Genomic DNA, 19,497 nt, shown 5'->3' with positions numbered 1-19,497 from the left:
GAAAGTAAAGAAAATCATATTTCAATAAACTGTATTAATACAGTGCTAATGTTGCATGAATAAAGGGACGTTTTTATTTTTAAAATTTCACATGACTTTTTTTTGTCCACAGTACGATGGAATTTTTATCATAAGTAACGTGTTGTATGTACTTGTGCACATGCATGCTTTCGTATGCAGCAATATAAAATTGTACATATTTTCATCTGAGGGAACTGAAAAAGCTCCCAAAGTACAATTTAAACAAAGATGCAATCAGGTTACTTAACTCCATGTCCTTTAGAAATGTAAAACGTACACAATATGCTTAGTTTTTGTGGAATTGCAGCTTTAATCACTTTGACAGGAAGGTAGAGTCCATTTGCCGTGGGAACCTTCACTCAGGATTTCCTGATTTTTTTTTTTTATTTGTTGCGTGTGTGTGTCTTAGTGAGCTTTCATTCTTAATTTTGTACTAGTGTCTTTTCTGGAATATATGTACAAAGTTTAGAGAATTTAAAATTGCAAAGTTTGGGCTCCAAGTCCGCAAATCACTTAATCAGCATTTAAACTTTAGTACAGGTTGGATCTCCTTGGTCTGGCACGGTTGGGACCTGACTGGTCCCGAACTACAGAATTTTATGGATCATGGGAGGTGTCCTCCCCGAGCCAGCTCGCTGCTGGTCTCTGGCTCTCTCTACCCTCTCCCATGCTCTGCTACCACTGGCTTTGGCCCCAGGCTGCCTTTGGTGGTTGGGGTTATCTAGCCCTGGCCCGTGCTGCTGTGTGAGGCCAGATTTCCCCAGCCCTGAGCTGCCATGGGCAACTGGGTTTCTCCAGCCCCCTGTCCCACACTGCTGCTGGTTGTTGGGGTTCTCTGACTCGGCACCGATTCAGGCTGCTGCGGGCAGCTGGGCTTCTCCAGCCTCCAACCTAGCTCTGGTGCGAGCGCCTAAAATTCCCCAGTCCATGGCTCTGCACTGCTGTATGCTGCCAGGATTCTCCGGTCCCTGGCCCAGCACTGTTCTGGGGCTCTTCCGGCCCTGCTATCCCTGGCTCTGGCTGGGCTGCTGGCCCTCCTGCCATTAGGTTCTGGTGCTCTCTGGTCCAGAGCATCTGTGGTCTGGCAAGACCACGGATGTTGCTGGACCAGAGAGTACAGGTTTTCAGAGGTGAAACCTGTATGTGCTTATGTCTGTCCCCATTCATCAAAGCACTTAAATATATGCCCTAATCATTTAGCTGTTTTGTTGTCAGATTAAAAATATTGCCCATTGAAAATATTCCCCATGAATAAGTTATTTAATTTTGTTGTGATCACTGGTGTTAATTTCAGCTAATGAATCATCTAGGTTTTGAATGATTAATTTGTATCAGTTATGTTTTTCATATGGGGGCATTATGGGTAGGGATGATAAGGGCTAGCTGACAGGATAGTTGACTAATCACTTCCTCCCCCTTGCTGCCTTTATCAGTGCTGCATGTAGCCTGGGGTCCCAGGCTCTGTGTGGTGCTGCCCCTTTGAAAAGGGGCAGTGCCACCCTATCGACTAATCGAATAGTGGATGCAAAAATGCATCAACCATTCAATTAGTGAATTACATGATACTTAACATCCTTAATTACGGGAAATATTGACACCTTTTTGTTTTTTAAAGTTTAACATAGTTAAATTGTACTCAGACCAAGTAGTATTAAGAAGTCTTGCTTAAGTCTAAATATCTTTTTCTTTCTTGGGGTTTCTAGATGAGTAAAAGGCTTATTGGTCAAGTTCTGACTTGAAAAATATTTTTAGGATGTCTGAAGATGAGGAAAAACTTAATATTCGTCGTCTGGAACCCGCCATCCAAAAGTTCATTAAAGTGGCAATTCCAACGGATCTGGAAAGATTGAGAAAACATCAAATAAATATTAAGAAGGTTAGTTTTTCCTTTTATTGATATAGTTCTTGTTAATGTATAGAAGTAGTTACATTGGAAAAACTTTATACTGATTTCAGACAAATATAGACTATAAGATGAGATGCTTTGACAAAAAAACTGGCTATTGTTTATTTGATGGTATAGTTCAGTGCTTCTTTTATTCATCTATTCTGCAAACACATCAGTCATATAAAGTTTACCCAATAACGGATAAACCCATACATTCAGAAATACTTCTGTTTTGTGTTAGTGTGTGTGAACCTGTTCTGTCAGTAATAGGACACATCTTGAAGTTCTTAGTTTTAATATTTGGGCAAAACTGTTCTTTGCTTCAGTGGAAGATCTTTGAGTAAAAACAACGTAAGGAATTTGGGATTTGTCCTAGGATTAGTTTATTAGTGATTAAAATGAGGTGGGAGAAATAACTATTATTTACTGTTCCTTAAAGAAAATACAACAATCTTGAATTATTAGATTATTGAAAACTATATGAATCCTAATACTAGGGATGTAAGCGACTAGTCGACTATCCAATAAGCATAAGCTTTGCAGGAGTGTGGGGGAGAAGGCGCCTCAGGGAGCATGGGGCGAGTGGAGGACTCAAGCAGTCCCCTGCTCCCCCGTGTTCCCACTACAGCCGCTTCAGCCTTTGAAATATACAAGAGCCCTTCTTGGCTTTTGTACATTTCAAAGGCTGAAGTGGCTGCAGGAGGAACCATAGTGGAGTACTTCTTGAGTTCCCGCTGGCTCCCTGTGGCGACCCCCCCCCCCCACACACACACACTTGCTGTCTCTATAAACAGCAGTAAGGTGGAGGAACAGGAACTGTCTCCGGGGTGTGTCCTGTGCTCCCCTGCTGCCTCTGTCAGAGGCGGGGGCGGGAGGGGGATAGGAGAGGGTGCTGCAAAGCAGTCCCTCTCCGCAGGGGTCCCAGCAAGGAGGTGGGCTTCCCCCCCCCTGCAAACAGGGGCTGCTGAACTCAGCACGAGCTGGGACCCAGCAGTTCCGGCTCGCGCTGATTGCTGCACCTCTGAATTTGAAATATAGTAAGAGCCCGGTGGCTCATACTACAGCACAGGTGGCTTCTGGAGCCAGCGCAAGCCGAGACTGCTCAGTCCCAGCTTGAGCCGGCTCCTGGAGCTACCCCCGCTGCGGCTCTGCAGAGCAGTCCTATCAATGAATCATATAGTTGATACAAATTGTATCAACTGTACGATTAGCTTGATAACCGCATTTTAACATCCTTACCTAATACTTGATTATATGTTTTTGATTGGCACTATTGACATATGATTGTAGAAATAGAAAGCCAGTTGATCAAAGTTTAATATTGCTCTTTTAGGACTTTGAAAAAAAATGATAGTTTAAATATTTGATTGTGTTCTGGAAATTACCATAAGAAACACTGTTTTAAAATTAATTTTGTAGGAGATTTACTTAAGTGATGCAGTTAATATTGAAATGAGAGGGGGGAAAACCGATGGTGTATGACTTGAGAAGTAATGAGTGTGAGGAACATAATATTGATGGTATTCATGCAGAAATGGTGTAAAGATTGAAAAGGAGTGTATTTAATAGAGGAAACTATATCTGACATGATCACAAAGCAATGCAAATTAAAGACCCCAATCCTACAGATTTATAAACACGCTTAACTTTATTGCACAATGAGTAGCCCTGTTAACTTCACTATAACTACTCTTGATACATAAAGTTAAGAATGTGTGTAAACCTTTGTAGAATTTAGGCCTAAATTTGTTTAAGCAGCTTGGGAAAGGATGAAGAGTTTGGAAGAAAATTTTGTGGGGTCTGTGGAGCATTAACTAGCATGGCCCATTGAAAGAGACACAATCTGGCAAAGTTATAAGGAATTGAAAAATAGGGCTTTGTAATGGGAAGTTTGAGGCAAACTTATGTGGTATTACCAGCCCTCCCTTTAACAAGGGAAGAAAGGAGAAGCCTCACAAAGGGAATATTTGGCATCTATTGTTAAATTTGGGGGTACAGGAGGTGCTGTAATTCTTCTAAAGTTGGTAAGCTGTGTTTCATTTATAGCATAATGGATAGTGCAGTGTGTGAATGAATATTGACATAATTGTTTCCATTAGAAGGGAATTTAGAATGGAATTCTTTTAATACAGTGGTTCTCAAACATTTTAGCCTATGGCCCACCTGGCTCAGTGCAAACCTTTACATAGACCACAGGTTGCTAAAGAAAACTTGCCATTAATTACATAATTATGTCCGAGCCATTTTGCTAGTGCTGCAGCTAGGGAGACTGGTTTAATTTAAATTAAACACATTAAGTGATTTAACTTTCTTATGATAGTTTATCAAACTTAATTTTAAATAAAGTAAAATATTAATTTATGTCCAAAACAAAAGATGTCAATGTTTTCTTTATGGCATGGCTAGGGAACCTTTTTAGGTCAGGGGTCACTGACCCACAGAAAAATCAGTTGGGGACCACACAAGTAAGAAGCAAAAAAACTCTTCCGAAACCCCCCAACCCTCGCTGATGTGGCTCCCAATTGAGATACCTCACTCCTCTGGTGCTCCAGTCCCATGGGGTAAAGGGGAGGGACAGGGAGGACTGAGGTTCAGAGCTTCCCATAGGCTAGTTTTACTCTTCTGGGGTTCCAGGGTTTGTGGATTTTGTGGACCCCTAGGCTCTGGGGTGGGGCCAAAAATGAGGGGTTACATGTGCAGGATAGAGCTGCCAGTGAGTGGGATAGGGATGGGGGTGCAGGATCTGGGTAGGAGGTGTGGTGTAGGAGAGGGTGAGGGTGCATGTCTGAGTGGGAGGTAGGGTGCAGTAGCAGGCTGGGAGTAGGGTGTCTGGCCAGTGGGGAAGAGGCAAGAGCTAAGGAGGTGCAGTGTCTGGCCTGGAGGGAAGGTGCAGGAGCAAGGGAGGGTGCAAGAGTAGGGTGAGGGTAGGTTTCTGTCTAAGGGGGAGAGTGCAGTAGCAGGCTCGAGGTGCAGGGTCTCGGTAGGGGAAAGAGCAGGCGCAGGATTTGGGCACGAGGTGCAGGGGCACTTACTTGCTTTTACACTCATGCTGCTTTCAGGCATCGTGTCCCAGGGATGGTCTCCTGGATTCTGGCCAATGGTAGCAGCGGGGAAAGCCTCCAAGCAGCATGTCAGTGCGCTGCTGTTACCTCATCCGGAGGAGAGGGAATGGCAGGGAAGCGGCAGCACACGGAGCTGCTTCTGGCTCTGCTTCTTCCCTGGGAGCTGGATCTGGCAGGGAGGCTTGAGGCTGTTTCCCCCTCTTGCCCCGGAAGCCGGTGCTGGTGCTCCAACCTTGCAGGCGGGGCACACAAATCAAAACAAACTAAAAAATCATTGCCTCCCATTTGAAAAACATAAATAGGTTAAAGAAACTAGCTTGTAATAAAAACCAATGGTGGGCAGACCACCTGTTGAATAGAATAATGCAGAATTAAGGCTTAAGTTTCATCATTCCCTTTCTCTTGCTAATAGACATAAAGATAATTAAATATTTATGACTTACACATTAGGCATTAGTCTAAAGTTAAAGTACAGCTAAAATGTTTTGTGTGATTTCTGTGTTTTCTTAGATGCAATAAAAGTATTATTTTACAAAGCTATTTAGAACAAAGTGTCAGCTTATCGATATTGTCCATACCATATCAATGCTGGAAAAGCCTCACTTATAATTTATAAATATCTTTTTAACAGGCTTCAAACAAATGGTCGACCACTTACATATGACAAGCCTTTATATTCAAAGTTAAGAAGTGTAAACCGATGAGAATCAATGTAGTCATCTGTGGAATTTGCCTACGTTAGGGATAAGAGAAGAATACCCCTACTACTATAAGCTATATGTTTCCTAAAATCTTGAAACTCACAATACAGATTAAGAGCCATCCATTAGATCAGTGGTTCTCAGACTGTTTGGGTTGGCTTAGGTTTCAGTCCCCCTTCCTTGGTTCATGTAGTAATTTTTGTTGTCAGAAGGGGACCTGATAGAATGAAGTTTGAGAACCTTTGCATTAGATGTAGTGTTATTAGGGAAGCCACTTGGACTTTCCACTGTTTATAAACTCAATAGCCAGAAATACACACGTTCTTCCTGTGTTTCCTTTTGTTAGTGACACATCTAACATGTATTTGTAAAGTTTCTGACATAATTAGGTAATATAATTTATTAATATAATTAGATTGCTTCACTACCTGGTTGGCTGAGAATGACATTTCCTGTATATTGCGTAACATATTGTACTCTTAGAATTTATGCCCAGTGAGTGAAATTAGACATTCATATGGGCTATTAACTATTATTTTCAGTCTCTTTTGGTTTTTCCCTCCATCCTGATTCCTCTACGTGTGTGTGTGTGTGTGTGTGTGTGTGTGTGTTCTTTTTTTTTTAAATTAAAGCTGTTGTTTTTTTTGCTTGGTGATCCTGTGAGTCAGGTATGGGGCTTGCCTGATCCAGCCCCTGAGGCTCAGGGCCCTGCCCAGCATTGGGGACTCTGCGCTGGCTGCTGCCCCTCCTGCTGCCCCACCCCGGGGCTGGAGCACACAAAATCTACTAGCCTGGGCCCTAAGCTCTGGCGTGAGAGGGAGAATGCAGGGAGTGTCTTTCTATTCAGTTAAGGGGGCCACATCAGTGAGGGTTTTTTTTGTTTGATTCTCACTTGTGCATGGATACTGACTGATTTTTCTGTGGATCTGTGGCCAGGCCTGACCCAAAAACAGTTCCCTACCCCTGCTGTCAGTGCTGATTTAACTTTTATTGTGTACAAAGTGGGCAGCTATGATCAGAATATGATGTCTGAGATCATTGTCAGGGAAACTCATGCTTAGCAACAGCTTAATTACAGCCAAGTGCAACCCCACATTGTTTCTGTGACAGGCTTCTGTGACTACATAGTAGAAACATTCTCCTTTGTCTATGGTGTGAGCTTAAATTAAGTTTTGAATTGCAAAATCTTACGCATTTTGGAAAAAAAACCCTCAGTGATGGGTATTTCTTACTGTTTTTCAGGTAGAGAATAGTAGTGTGTAAACTATTAAATGATGCAATTAAATGTGACTAGACAAGAGAAGATTCTTTAACTCAGTTTTTAACATAAATCTTATTTTTCTAGTCTTGGCTGTACCTTTTATTCCAGCCACATCACTTTAGTTTATTTCACTGCATGTTCTTGCTTTTAGTATTGTGTAGAACAAATTTATCTTTCTGTTTTCAAAACATTATTGATTGACCAACATCACTTACTGTACAAAGTCTATAGGGATTTTTGTTTTGTTTAGGCTTTGTTAGGGATTTTGAAATTAGGGATTTTTGTTTTGTTTAGGTTTTGTTAATTATCAGACTGTAAAGTGTAACTGTTATAGAAAGTGAAATGACTGAAATACACAAATTCTATTTTGTAGGCTCAAGACAAAGTCTCCACCCACCCAACGCACACTCTTAGAAAATTTTGTTCATTCTTAACACAAACAAAACCATGCACAGTTTTAAACACTGATTAAAAATCCGTTTCCCATGTATGTGCTCAGCTTTCATTCTCTGTTTTTGAGATGTCATCAAAGACTATGTCCAAACTTGGAAGTTGAGCAAAAAATCACAGCTAATAACATCTATTAAAGCTTCCTTAGTGGGAGACCTATCTACAAAAGATCTGGTAATTTTTCAGTGTCTTGACTGTCTTGTTAGTTGAACTTGCTAAAATTGTGTAATGTAGACAAAGCCAAAAGTTTCTAATGTAAAAAACAAGGCGGAGGTTTTTACGGTACCTTTATTCATGACATTGGGTGGTTTCCATTTACATGGATGCCAACATTGGCTGTCATAAGAGTGAGACTTACAGCCCCAAAGAGTGAGATTTTTCCAAATGGTGTGTTAGGTCATTACTTAAGACAGGGAATTGCATCTTTGGTTCTTGGTGATATCCAGTAGCCCAGGTTTTTAATCCAACTAGTATGTAATAATTTGTTTTAAAATGTAAAGTGCTTAACTCTGCATATGAAACACAGAGTGCAGCTGCAGTGTTTGGCTAGGATCAAGTGTCACGTGGAGCCTGGCTGCCATGTCATCTGGGCTCTCGCTGAGCAGCCAGTCTCCATACGATGCTTGGCCCCGGTCAAGCACTGTAGCTGCCCATCACGCAGCTCCACCAGCCGGACTGGGGCCACAGTGAGGCTGCCCCAGTGGATTGCCTGCCGGGCCACTCACCCGTCTTCTGTGTGGGGAACCCCCGTGGGCAGGGCTCATTAGCTGCTGGGACGTAGCCTGGCAGAGTGCCACGGCCCAGCAGGTAGAGGTTCACAGCCTGCTGCTGGTCCGTGGACTGGCGGTTGGGAACAGCTGCACTAGAGCATTTCACAAAGCCCGCAGCCTGCTTCAGCACAATATATTAATGTTTTGTCATGTTTAGTTAATTTTAGTTTACATCAAGTGTGTAAATAGATGATACTAGACATAGATTGTTTCTATTTAAATACATACGAAAAAAGCTGAATTGAAAATATAAATTATTACAGGCGACTTTAAATCTTATTAGAACGCGTAGAATGTGTTTCAGTGGCACAAGGTTGTTCTTAGGTTTATGTGGCCCTCCTGTGTAATAAGGCTGTAAATCACTGTTCTATACAATCAGAACAATAATATATTAGCTGTAATAGCTCTTTAATCATTGAATTAATATATATAATTATTGACTGAAATGAATTTGAGCACCAGCAGTTTTGTAAGCTGTCAGTGCCAACAACTAAACTGTTTCCTAGGAAATACTCCTTTTGAATTACATTTTGACCATATAAATCCAACATCCCTTGGGGTAAAAAGATAACTTTGTAGAAATTAGTTTTATTTATTTTGCAGGTTACTTTTAAGCAAAAATAATTAATTATGCCAAATTGCTTAAAGCGGCAACATTATTTACTTACGGTGAAGCCAATGTCACTAACCTCATTTCATGAATATTGATTTAAACCTTAGCTTCCAGAGATAATCCAGACAATTAATCTACTAAATCACTTGTTTGAAGAAAATATAAAATCAATGTGTAATGAAATTTGACCTTGAGACCACCTGTTAGAATCTAACTTCTCAAAGTCCCTTCCAATTCTAGTATCTATGATTCTATGATAAAACAGTATTTTGAACTCTTCTCATATAAGGATTTCAGAGATGCTAAACCTATAGATGAGTTTGATAAGGGACTTCCCAAGAAATTAGGACTCTGTCTTTCTGTTCCTTGTCAGATTTTCTTGATAATCTCTGTTACTTTCCAAAACACACTGCTTGTATATGAAGCTCCTTTTTCCCAAACAATGTGTTGGATGTAATATTTAACATAAATATTTCACACAGAACCATTCAGTGTGAATATTTCATACAACACCCTTACAAATATCAAATTTTTTCAATCTCAGGTAGATCAACAAGCTGCTGTGAAAATCCTAGGAGAGGTTAAAGAATATGAAACACTGTAGGTATATTGAGAAGAAGGATGCTCTTGTGGCACAGAACACAGGATAAGGAACTAGATTTGGATTCTCTTTGAGCCATGGACTTCTTGTGTGATCATAAGCAAGTAATATATGGTGGAATTTCCAGACGTTTTTGTGGGCACTAGTGGCTTGCTGCATGCTCCATGTGGTGCTCAGGGCATGTTTAGGATTGCAGGGGATTTTTAGAACAGAATGATAGTTCTGCCCAAGTCCGCTGAGTGTTCTGGAGAGTGTGTGCTCCCCCCAATGATGTTCAGTAATCACTCTGGGTCCAGTGTGCTTGAAAAAGTTCCTCTTTATGCAATGACACAGTTCCAGCTAATAGAATATGAGTTTCTGCATTGTACCTCCCCCAGACTTATTGACTGGAAGTTAAACAATGAGGTACAGTTGCCATAACCACAGTGCCAGAGAGATGATCTAGAGCAGGGGTTATGGAACAAATTGTATCGTGGAGGTGCTGAGAGACATTAAATCAAACTTTAAACCGTGTATATGAGGGAAACAACTTCAAGCCAGAGGACGGAGCTCCAACACTCCTACTTCAAGCATCAATGGCGGGCATATGGGGTGTGCCGGGTGTGCCCAGGCACACCCTAAGATCTTAGGGTTGCCAGGTGTCCGGTTTTCTACCGGACAGTCTGGTTTTTTGGGGCTCTGGTAAAAAAAAAAAAATCTAGATGTGCAATGTCGGTATTTTCTGATTTTCCGACTGGGCGCCCGGAAGCCTGGCAGGGGGATTAGCTGGTAGGCGGGGCGCGATCGGCGGTGGGAGCCCTGGTTGCGTGTGAGGAGGAGGGGCAGCCCGGTCCGTGCTCCTGCGTGCTGGTCAAGCGCGTGGTGGAGCCGCAGCCGGATTGACTCGCACTTCGCCTGGACTGTGCGGGGGGCAGGAGCGCCCTGGGATCTGCACTGCCCGTGTCAGTCCCGCTCCCCACCGACTGATACGCTCCTCCCCCTCCTGGCCGGCCGGTTGGTTCTCCCCCACTTCTCCTCCCGATCTTCCCTGGCAAGCCCCGCTGCACCCACCGCCAGCCCTGCTTCTGGCGGCCAGTTCTCCCCTCCTCTCCCGATCTCCCCCGGGCAGCCCCGCTGTATCCAACCCCCGGCCCCGCTGCCAGCTCTACCTCCCGCTGGCTGGTTCCTCTTCCTCCTGATCTTCCCCAGCCAGCCCTGCTGTACCCCCTGCCAGCACTGCTTCCGGTGGGCAGTTCTCCCCTCCTCCTCCTGAGCTCCCCTGGCCAACCCCGCTCCTGCTGGCTACCCCTCCTTCCCCCGGCCATCCCTGCTCCACCCGACCCTCACCGACCAGCTCTGCTTCCTGTTGGCCGCCTCCTCCCTGATCTCCCTCGGCCAGCTCCCGATTTTCTCCCCCTCCCCCAGCTCTGCTTCCCACCTCTCACCCCAGTCCCTTCCCCCCTTCCCAGTCCCTTTCCCCCACCCTCTTCCCCCATGAAGTGTGTCGGGTATTTTTTTTAAGACTACCTGGTAACCCGATAATGTCTCAAAAAAAAAAAAAAAAGTGGTTTTGTGTTTTAATTTAATCGCATGATATGCTCTTTTAGTTTTAAAGTATGGATTGCTGTATTATGCAATAAGTGCCAAATTGCACATGTAAAAAAACAAACTAAGAAGTACAATGTCCCATACTTAAGTTTGTATTTTTTAAGTAAGGTTTAGTTGTTAATTTAAAAAAAATTAAGTTTAGTTAAGTTTTAGTTTCTTTAGTTTGTTTGATGAATAAAAATAATGTCCTTTATGATTGAGTATTCAATAAATGTTCACCAATTAAAAAATAAAATTCCCTGGGTGCACACCCTAATGAAATGTGCTGCACATGCCTATGTCAAGCACCTGTAATCTGGAGCACTATGAAATAGAATTTACAAAAGTGAATGGGATAGGACAGGACAGAAAGTCGACAGAAGAGTCTTAGAGAGGTGTTATCATAGTTTGCATTTCTAGATGGAGGCTGAACCAGCTGCTCTTTACAGCCCAAATGCAAAGGAAAAAAGTTGAATACTTTCTTTCAGAGAAAGAGGTGGCGATAGTCTTCTCTATACAGTATAAGATTTGTGACACAACTTGACATTGACTTCACTAAAGTCCAGGTAGTTTGAGAATAAACTTGTATGTGGTGAGTTGAGGGGTGATCTGGAAAAGGGCAACATGCAGGGATCACATCCTTTCACTCCCCAGTCAGATTTGTTACTTTGATCATAGTTGCCACTTGGAATTTTTCCAAGTACTTTTCAAGACACCACTAATATCTTAGGGTATGTCTACACTACCCCGCTAGTTCGAACTAGCGGGGGTAATGTAGTCATCCGCAGTTGCAAATGAAGCCCGGGATTTGAATTTCCCGGGCTTCATTTGCATGAAGCCAGCTGGCACCATTTTTAAATGCCGGCTAGTTCGAACCCCGTGCCGTGCGGCTACATGCGGCACGGAGTAGCTAGTTTGGATTAGGCTTCCTAGGTAGGCACGGTGTAGCTAGTTCGGATGAGGCTTCCTAGTTAGGCACGGAGTAACTAGTTCGGATTAGGCTTCCTAGTTAGGCACGGAGTAGCTAGTTCGGATTAGGCTAGTTCGGAACTCCTTCCGTTCCACGAGAAGTACAGCTAGTTCAGATTAGAAGCCTAATCCGAACTAGCTACTCCGTGCCGCGTGTAGCCGCTCGGCACGGGGTTCGAACTAGCCGGCATTTAAAAATGGCGCCGGCCGGCTTCATGCAAATGAAGCCCGGGAAATTCAAATCCCGGGCTTCATTTGCAACTGCGGATGACTACATTACCCCCGCTAGTAGTAGTGTAGACATACCCTTAGGTATTATACAGTATAACAGCACTCTTAATGTGTAAAACAAAGCAAAGCAAGGTGTCTGAGCATTTCTTATGGGAATTATAAAGAATAAGAAATGCTTTTTGAAGAAATTATGTGACTATGTATATTTGAAGAACAATTTTTTTCATGGTTTAATGATACTGAATTGATATTGCAAATTACGTTATGTTGCAATAAATTGAATAGATTGTTTTCCCTCTGAAAATATAGGTCAGTTTGGTCATTATTAATGTATGGCATAATCTGCAAAATTTAGGGTTTTGACTTCGTCCCTTCTTTAATTTTTGTTGAAGAACAATCATTATGATTTTTATTGGCATAACAAGTTATGCAGATGTTGCTAATGCTAGTTTTTTAAAATAATGTTGTCCTTTTGACTTAATCTAACTAGGGATGTCAGTGTTTAACTATTTAACCAGTAAACCTCACCTGTAACTGGTTAACCAATTAAATGGGATTTTACATCTCTAAAACTAACGGACTTCAAGCTACTATTTTTTTGTTAACACTATGCAAAATTTTAGTACAGTAATCTTTCATCCCTAACATTTTTTTTTAAATCGAGTAATAATTCCTGATTCCTTACCGGAGTGGGGAACCTAAAGCCCGGGAGCCAGAGCCAGCTCCTAGCTTGCCTGGATATGGCCCCAGAGGCTCAGGGCTCCTCCCCAGCATTGGGGAGCCCACATTGGAACTCCAGCCCATGGACCTCCTGGCTTCCCCCCCATGGGGCTGGTGTGCCAGTGCCAGCTCCCCGCTGCAGGGGGCAGAGCCTTGAGCCTTGCAGGCTAGAAAATAGGCAAGCCAGGGCTGGATCTGACCCATGGGCTTTGCCTAGCAGGGGTAGGGTGGGGGAAGGAAGCAGCTCCATGTGCTGCTGCTCCCCCACCTCCTGGCTGGAACAGTAAAGCACTGTCTAGAGCAGTGATTCCCAACCTTTTTCCCATGGAGGAACCCCTAAAATAATTTTTCGTATCCCAAGGAACCCCTATCTATGAAAATGTTTGCTTGGCCAGAAAAAGTTGACAGCGGGAAGCGCAATTCAATTACTGCTAAATTTTTTCAAGAAAATGTATTTGTAAAGAGCTGGTTTATTTATATATATAAAGTGTGTGTGTGTGTGTGTGTGTGTGTGTGCATTGTAAGAAAAGAAGTTGGAGTATTTTTCCTGTCTTTTTTTGTATTATCTAATCTTTTTTTTTCAAATATCCTCCCCCTCCTGCCTCACTCTCTCTTTCTCTTCTTCTTCCCCTCCTGCCTCTCAGTTGCGGAGCCCATGTGGCTGCCTGGCTGAGCTACGCAGGAGTCAGCTGAGCGCCAGGGCGGGAGGCGAAGGGCGTGACAGACGCTCCAGGCCCTGCCCAGCATTATTTATTCCACGATTTCTTGTGGAACCCCTGATGATGGTCCGCGGAACACCGGTTGGGAAACAGTGGTCTAGAGGCTTTTCTCCCTGCCGCCCCAATTGGCTATAATTGCAGCCAATGGAAGCAGCAGGGGTCAGATCCTGGAAGTAGTAGGAGACTGAGATACAGAACCATATGTGTCCCTGGGAAGCTGTGCCAAGTGAGTGCCACCCGCCATTGCTCAGACCATGCTCCTGCATCCCCCTTCTGCTCAGATTCCTCAACCTCCAGCCTGCTCCTACACCCTCACTTCACTCCTGCACCCGATCTCCTGCACAGACCCTGCTCCCCCACTTTGCTCCTGCACCTACCTCCCACCCAGACCCCTCACTCCCAATCCACTCCAACACCCCCCTGCCACTCAGTCCTCTGACTCCCAGTGCACTCCTGCACCCTCCGTCCTGCCCAGATCCCACACCTCAAGCCCACTTCCCAGCAGCCCCCTCCTATACACTGAACCCCTCATTTTTGGCCACACCCCAGAGCCTAGGGGAGCCTGCAAAATCTACTAGCCAGTGCTCTCCTAGGCTCTGGTATATGAGGTAATGCTGGGAGTATCTTTCTCCTTCTCAATTGGAGTCACGTCAGTGAAGGTTTTTTTGTTTGCTTCTCATTTTTGTGTGGCCACCGAAGCAAAAAAGGTTCCCCACCGCTTATATGATGGTTAGGAGCCTCAGGATTGTCGATTGTCTTAAGTTTACCCGGTCTCCACAATTAACAAAAACACAGATAAAAGATAGAAGGTGGATAAAATATGCTATTGAGAGTATGATTTATGAAGCGATTGAAGGACTGTTACTTGAAATTTTATTTAAAAAAACATGCTGTGATTTTGCTTTGTCATTTAAACTGAAAAAGTTAATATACGATCCTGTACTTTTCTTGTTTCAATTAATGTACATTATTTAATATTAACTCTATATACCAAGAATTCCAATTTGTGTTGATTATTGATAAAATTCTTTTTTTGTTAAGAGATTTATTTTTTTTGGCCTGAGTGTCTTTGTGGTACCTTTTTGTCTACTGGCAGTAGGAGGGGTTGATTTATTTAACTGATGAAGAGCTTTGTATGTGATAATTTTGGAACTGGAGGTATTTACCCTTTCAGTAGTTGCTGTGGCTCCGGTCCTGTAAATAGAGCTGCATGGGTGGCCCCTGCTGAAGTCAGTGCGGCTTTGTGCAGGTGCAGCCACCTGCTCACGTGATTGTCATTTCAGGATCAGGGCCCATGTTTGTAACTCTTTTAAAGTATTATAATTAAATGGCATGTATAGTCTCTTGAGAGGAACATCATTCTCTTGATAAAAATAATATCTGGTAGTTTGTTGTGAAACATCAATCATGCCTGGTACAGCTCTTCCTCCTCTGTTTTCCCTCCTTGCTATCATCTCTTTGCTGTCCATTAATGGAAATACACCGTAACATCACCAGAACTCCATTAAGTCTGTTTGTTGTAGAGAAGTAATACAAGGTCTTTGGTTGTTAGGATGAATGAAAATACAGTGAGCCAAATTAATCCCTGGTGAAGGCCTATGTACTTCCCTGGCTTTGCACCAAAAAGAGTTTGACCCCTTTATTACTGTAAATTACAGAAATTTAAAATGGTTATTAAATGATAAAAGTTTCTTTTCTATCAATTATACAGAGTATTTATTCTTTCTGTAGTATCAGAGATGCAGACTCTGGGACAGATTACATGACGAGCACATCAATGCTGGACGTACTGTTCAGGTAAGGATATTAAAGTGGCTATGTGAAATTAATGGGATTAAATGTCTTTTTATGCAGTGCTAGATGAGATGAAGGATTTTGATACCGATTAATATTTTATAGGCATCTGTTTCTGCTTTACTTTAAAGTAGTTACCCAAAATGTGGCCTGAGGAGCAAATGTAGCCATAGGCTTTCTCTTCTTGTCAGCACAGAAAAAGAACAAAGATGATACTCTACTGTGTTTATTGCCACTAAACTCAAACCATAACATTTTTCTGTTCTTCTACTAAGGTATAGATGCAAGTAATTTTTCTGATGGCATGCCCTTATTTTTTATTTTTAAGTACCGTATGTGTATACATTCAGATCTGCAGCTAAGTGTGACTCTTAACACCTGAAAAATTATTAGTGCAGTCTTGTGAGTTTTAACAGTGAGGTATCTTATGTCATAAATGTAATTAGAACATAGCAATTGTTAAAATGGAATGGATATGGACTCAGTTTTCCTACATAATTAGACTTAAATAGATCATCTACATTGGATGTTCAAATCTGCTCTTAGATGCATAAATACCCATTTTACTTTCATGGATGTCAAAGGTTCTGCTCATGCAGTGTGGTTCACTATCATGGACACCTGCGCCTTTATAGCGATCCGTTAATTTTATGCCCAATCAATCTTAACTCTGCCTTATGTAGAGTGTCATGAAAGTTTAACCCCCCCATTTCCTATATATAAAACATTACAAAGTAATATACATGCCAGAGAGCAACATCCATCTAGCTCAGTGATTCCCAAGCTTTTCCAGATGGGAACTCATTTTGACAATTCAGGAAGACTTGGTAACCCAGGGCAATTAAAAAAATGTGTGAATGGCTTAAGAGCCACTTGGGGACACACCTGGTGACCTTTTTGAAATGTAATGGCGACCCATATTTGGGTCCCGACACATAGGTTGGGAAACCCTGATCTAGCTAATAATCCATCGCCCAAGGAGCCTCAATGATAGAAATGACTACTAAGAACATATTAAAGTTTATAGTATTAGAACTGTAAACAAGTCTTATTATGGGCTCTGGTTCCTATGGAAAATAAAAGGAGATTAAAACCTATACACAGAAGCAAAATTTAATCACAGTGTAACAATGGCATCAAACAAAGGGCAGAGTTAAGGTTGTATTGGTGTGATTTTTGAGTCCATTGGTGAGTAGAGTTGGTTTGCAAGTAATGGAAGATTTTTGATTGCCTGTGGGCAGAGATGAGAGAGGTGATATATGTAGTAATAGTTTTATTCTGTGTTTCCAGGTTTTTGAAGGTTTGAGTTTGGCATTATTATGTTTTTCATGATGTATTTTTGATATTTGAAGATGAAATAATAGCACTTGGTTGTTTGTATACTCCATAGTGTATTCTGGATATGATTGCAGACTCAGACCCTAACAACAACAGAACAATATCATAATGTAGGTAGGTTCTTGCCAAGTGGACACCTATTTGGCCAGAACTGAGTTAAAATTGAGCTTCAGTATACTGTTGATAGATAATTGAACAATCATGGTAGATAGAGCTTTACATGGAGTTCTAATTTTATTAAGATCATGCTATTGCAGTTTTAGCCAGGTGACATCTGCCAGTTATCCACACAGAAATGCCACATATATCAAACAAATGTAAAATGAATTTACATTTAAAAGCTGTAATACAAAGGAGGTTTTATTTTATATTGTATCTTCAGTTATTTAATGTTGGGGGTGAACAGAAAGGATATCAATTTCACTTAACACTAACCCAGTATTTTTTTTCATTTAATTATTTTATGCTTTCATATTTTGAAGCTGAAAGGATAAGTTATGCATTAAACTGATATACAGTCTGATGCTAGCAGCCCAGAATAAGTATTTGGATCCATGCAAGCAAGAATAGACAAGGACTTTATTTTAATTAAATAGTTAGGAGTCTGGAGTACTTGATGATAAATTATATGACATGTAGAACGTGTTTGCTATAAGCTGTTTAAATGTTTACCAATGGACTTGTGTTCTGTTTGTTTGCAAAGAAATCAGATTAATTATTGTGATACCAAATGTTCTCTGCAGCACACACTTTCCTCTCAGAATTAGATGTTGTAAAAATACATTAGGAATCCTTAAGTCAATATTGACCCAAGGCATCCGCCACAGGTTTTAGACAAATATATGCACAGCCACTCTACATTTAATCCATGTGCGCATAATTAGCCATTTTTCTGAATTTTCAGTTTACACAGAATAATTACTTTTATTGTACTTTGAAGCTGGACAAAAGTTTAATAGAAGTATAGATAGGTATAAATGTATACCTCTTACTCCTAGTAAACTGAATTAGATACTAATTTTTTTAAGAGAATGTCACCAACGGGTGAATGGTTTTGGGAAATATTATTTTGCAGAAAGCTATGCCATTCCTTTCTTAACATTAAGAAGAGAGCTCTCACATATAGTGTCCTCAGTTTCTGAAATAGTTTTGATTTTTTTCCCTTCTAATATACTGTCACAGGCATGTCTGTCCTATAGTGTCCCCTGTTGGCTGAGTGTCATGCTGTGTGCTCTCCCTGTAATAGTTTTGCTTCATTTGAGGTTGGGCTCAGCCCTCTGGCTGGTGGGTCACTTTGAGTTCAGTTCCCTGCCAGTGTAACAAGTAGTTTCTCTCCACTTGATCTCTTTAACCCACCGTAGACTCAGTTCCTAGTCTGTTGTAGGTTAATTGTCAGGCTCTCAGAGCCCTGACTTTTTGTATCTTTCCCTAGAATCCCCTCAATCCCTTGCACACTCTCAGTCAAGGCCTTCCACGGGAGCCTACCAACTTCATACTTAGTTCTCAGCTCTTTTAAAGAAATCACCGAGATGATGAAGTCCAGCTGGGGTCGGCGAAGGGAAATGAGAGTGATAGGGAATGAATCGTAGCTAATCTGGAGCAGATGTGACTGACCCCTTATGACACACATCTTAGACCGGGGTGGGCAACCTATGGCTCACGAGCCAAATATGGCTCACTAGGTAGCCCCAACTTTTGGAGCCCCAACTCAGCCCTCCCTCCCCCCAGTTCTCATGGCAGCAGGGGCTAGCGCTGGCGCTACAACCTTATGGCCCGCCCTCCACCCCCCCCCGCAAGACTGGAATGCCAGTGCCGGCTTCTGGGGAGGAGGAGCGAGGGGAAAAAAAGCCCCAAGCCTCCCCACTGGATCCGGTGTGTGGGGAACAAGCTCTGTTGTTTTTGGCTCCATGTGCTGCCATTTTCCTTTCCCCAGTGTGCGGGGAACAAGCAGAACCAAAAAAATGGCTTCGTGCACACTGCAATTTTCCTTCCTCTGGGATACAGTTCCTGGAGGCTTCTTTCTGGCGAATGGGAGCAGTGGGAGGCCATGTTAACCAAGTGTGTGTGATGTGGCGCAGAAACAAGTAAGTGCCTCCAACCCCCTCATGCCCAGATCCCCCCCCAGCCTGCTCCTGCCCCCTGGCCAGGCACCCTAGCCAGACATCCTACCTACTCCCAGCCTGCTCCGACACCCTACCTCCCACTCAGGCCTTGTACCTTCATCCCCTCCTGCACCCTACCTCCTGCCCAGATCCTGCACCCCCATCCCTATCCCACTCACTGACAGCCATGTCCTGCACACATAACCCCTTATTTTTGGCCCCACTCCTGAGTCGGGTGCCCACAAAATCCATTAACCCTAGAACCCCAGAAGAGTAAATCTGGCCTGAGGCCTTGAACCTCAGTCCTTTCTGTCCCTTCCCCCTCCCCCCGCCTCCACCCTACCCCACCCTCATGTAGGAGAGCACCAGGGGAGTGAAGTGTTTCAGTTGTGGGCCACATCAGTGAGGGTTAAGGGTTTTTGGAATGGTTTTTTTTTTTTTTTTTTTGCTTCTGACCTGTGTGGTCCCTGACTTGATTTTTCTGTGGGTCAGTGTCCCCTGACGCAAAAAAGGTTTCCCACTCTTGCCATAAATAAAGACAATGTTGAAATATTTTGTGTTGGACATAATATTTTACTTTATTTAAAAATGAATCCTGGCCAAGACCCCAATCGGGGTCCAGCCCCTATCTGGCTACAGTGTCATAACACTCCTGCACACACACCCCCCACACCAACCCTTACCCCATCAT

At 42.7% G+C, this 19,497-nt stretch overlaps 1 protein-coding gene across 3 annotated transcripts in view; it reads left to right on the top strand.

The window, feature by feature from the left end:
* The window catches only part of STX17 (syntaxin 17), a 65,009-nt gene that overhangs the window by 9,146 nt on the left and 36,366 nt on the right, over nucleotides 1-19,497 (top strand). For 2 of the 3 annotated variants that reach the window (XR_012901827.1, XM_075921598.1), the window contains exons 2-3: nucleotides 1,725-1,897; nucleotides 15,304-15,369. Coding sequence is in view for 2 of the 3 variants with exons in the window: in XM_075921598.1 (XP_075777713.1) it covers nucleotides 1,775-1,897; nucleotides 15,304-15,369 (189 nt within the window). In the remaining variant the exon portion in view is untranslated. The remainder of the gene's footprint in view (nucleotides 1-1,724; nucleotides 1,898-15,303; nucleotides 15,370-19,497) is intronic. The other variant, XM_075921599.1, reaches the window with a different exon arrangement.

This window comes from Pelodiscus sinensis, chromosome 2 (genome assembly GCF_049634645.1).
Source record: "Pelodiscus sinensis isolate JC-2024 chromosome 2, ASM4963464v1, whole genome shotgun sequence".
NCBI classification, from domain to species: Eukaryota; Metazoa; Chordata; order Testudines; family Trionychidae; genus Pelodiscus; species Pelodiscus sinensis.
Note: the sequence above shows the minus strand (reverse complement) of the source record. Positions and strands in the feature narration are given on the sequence as shown.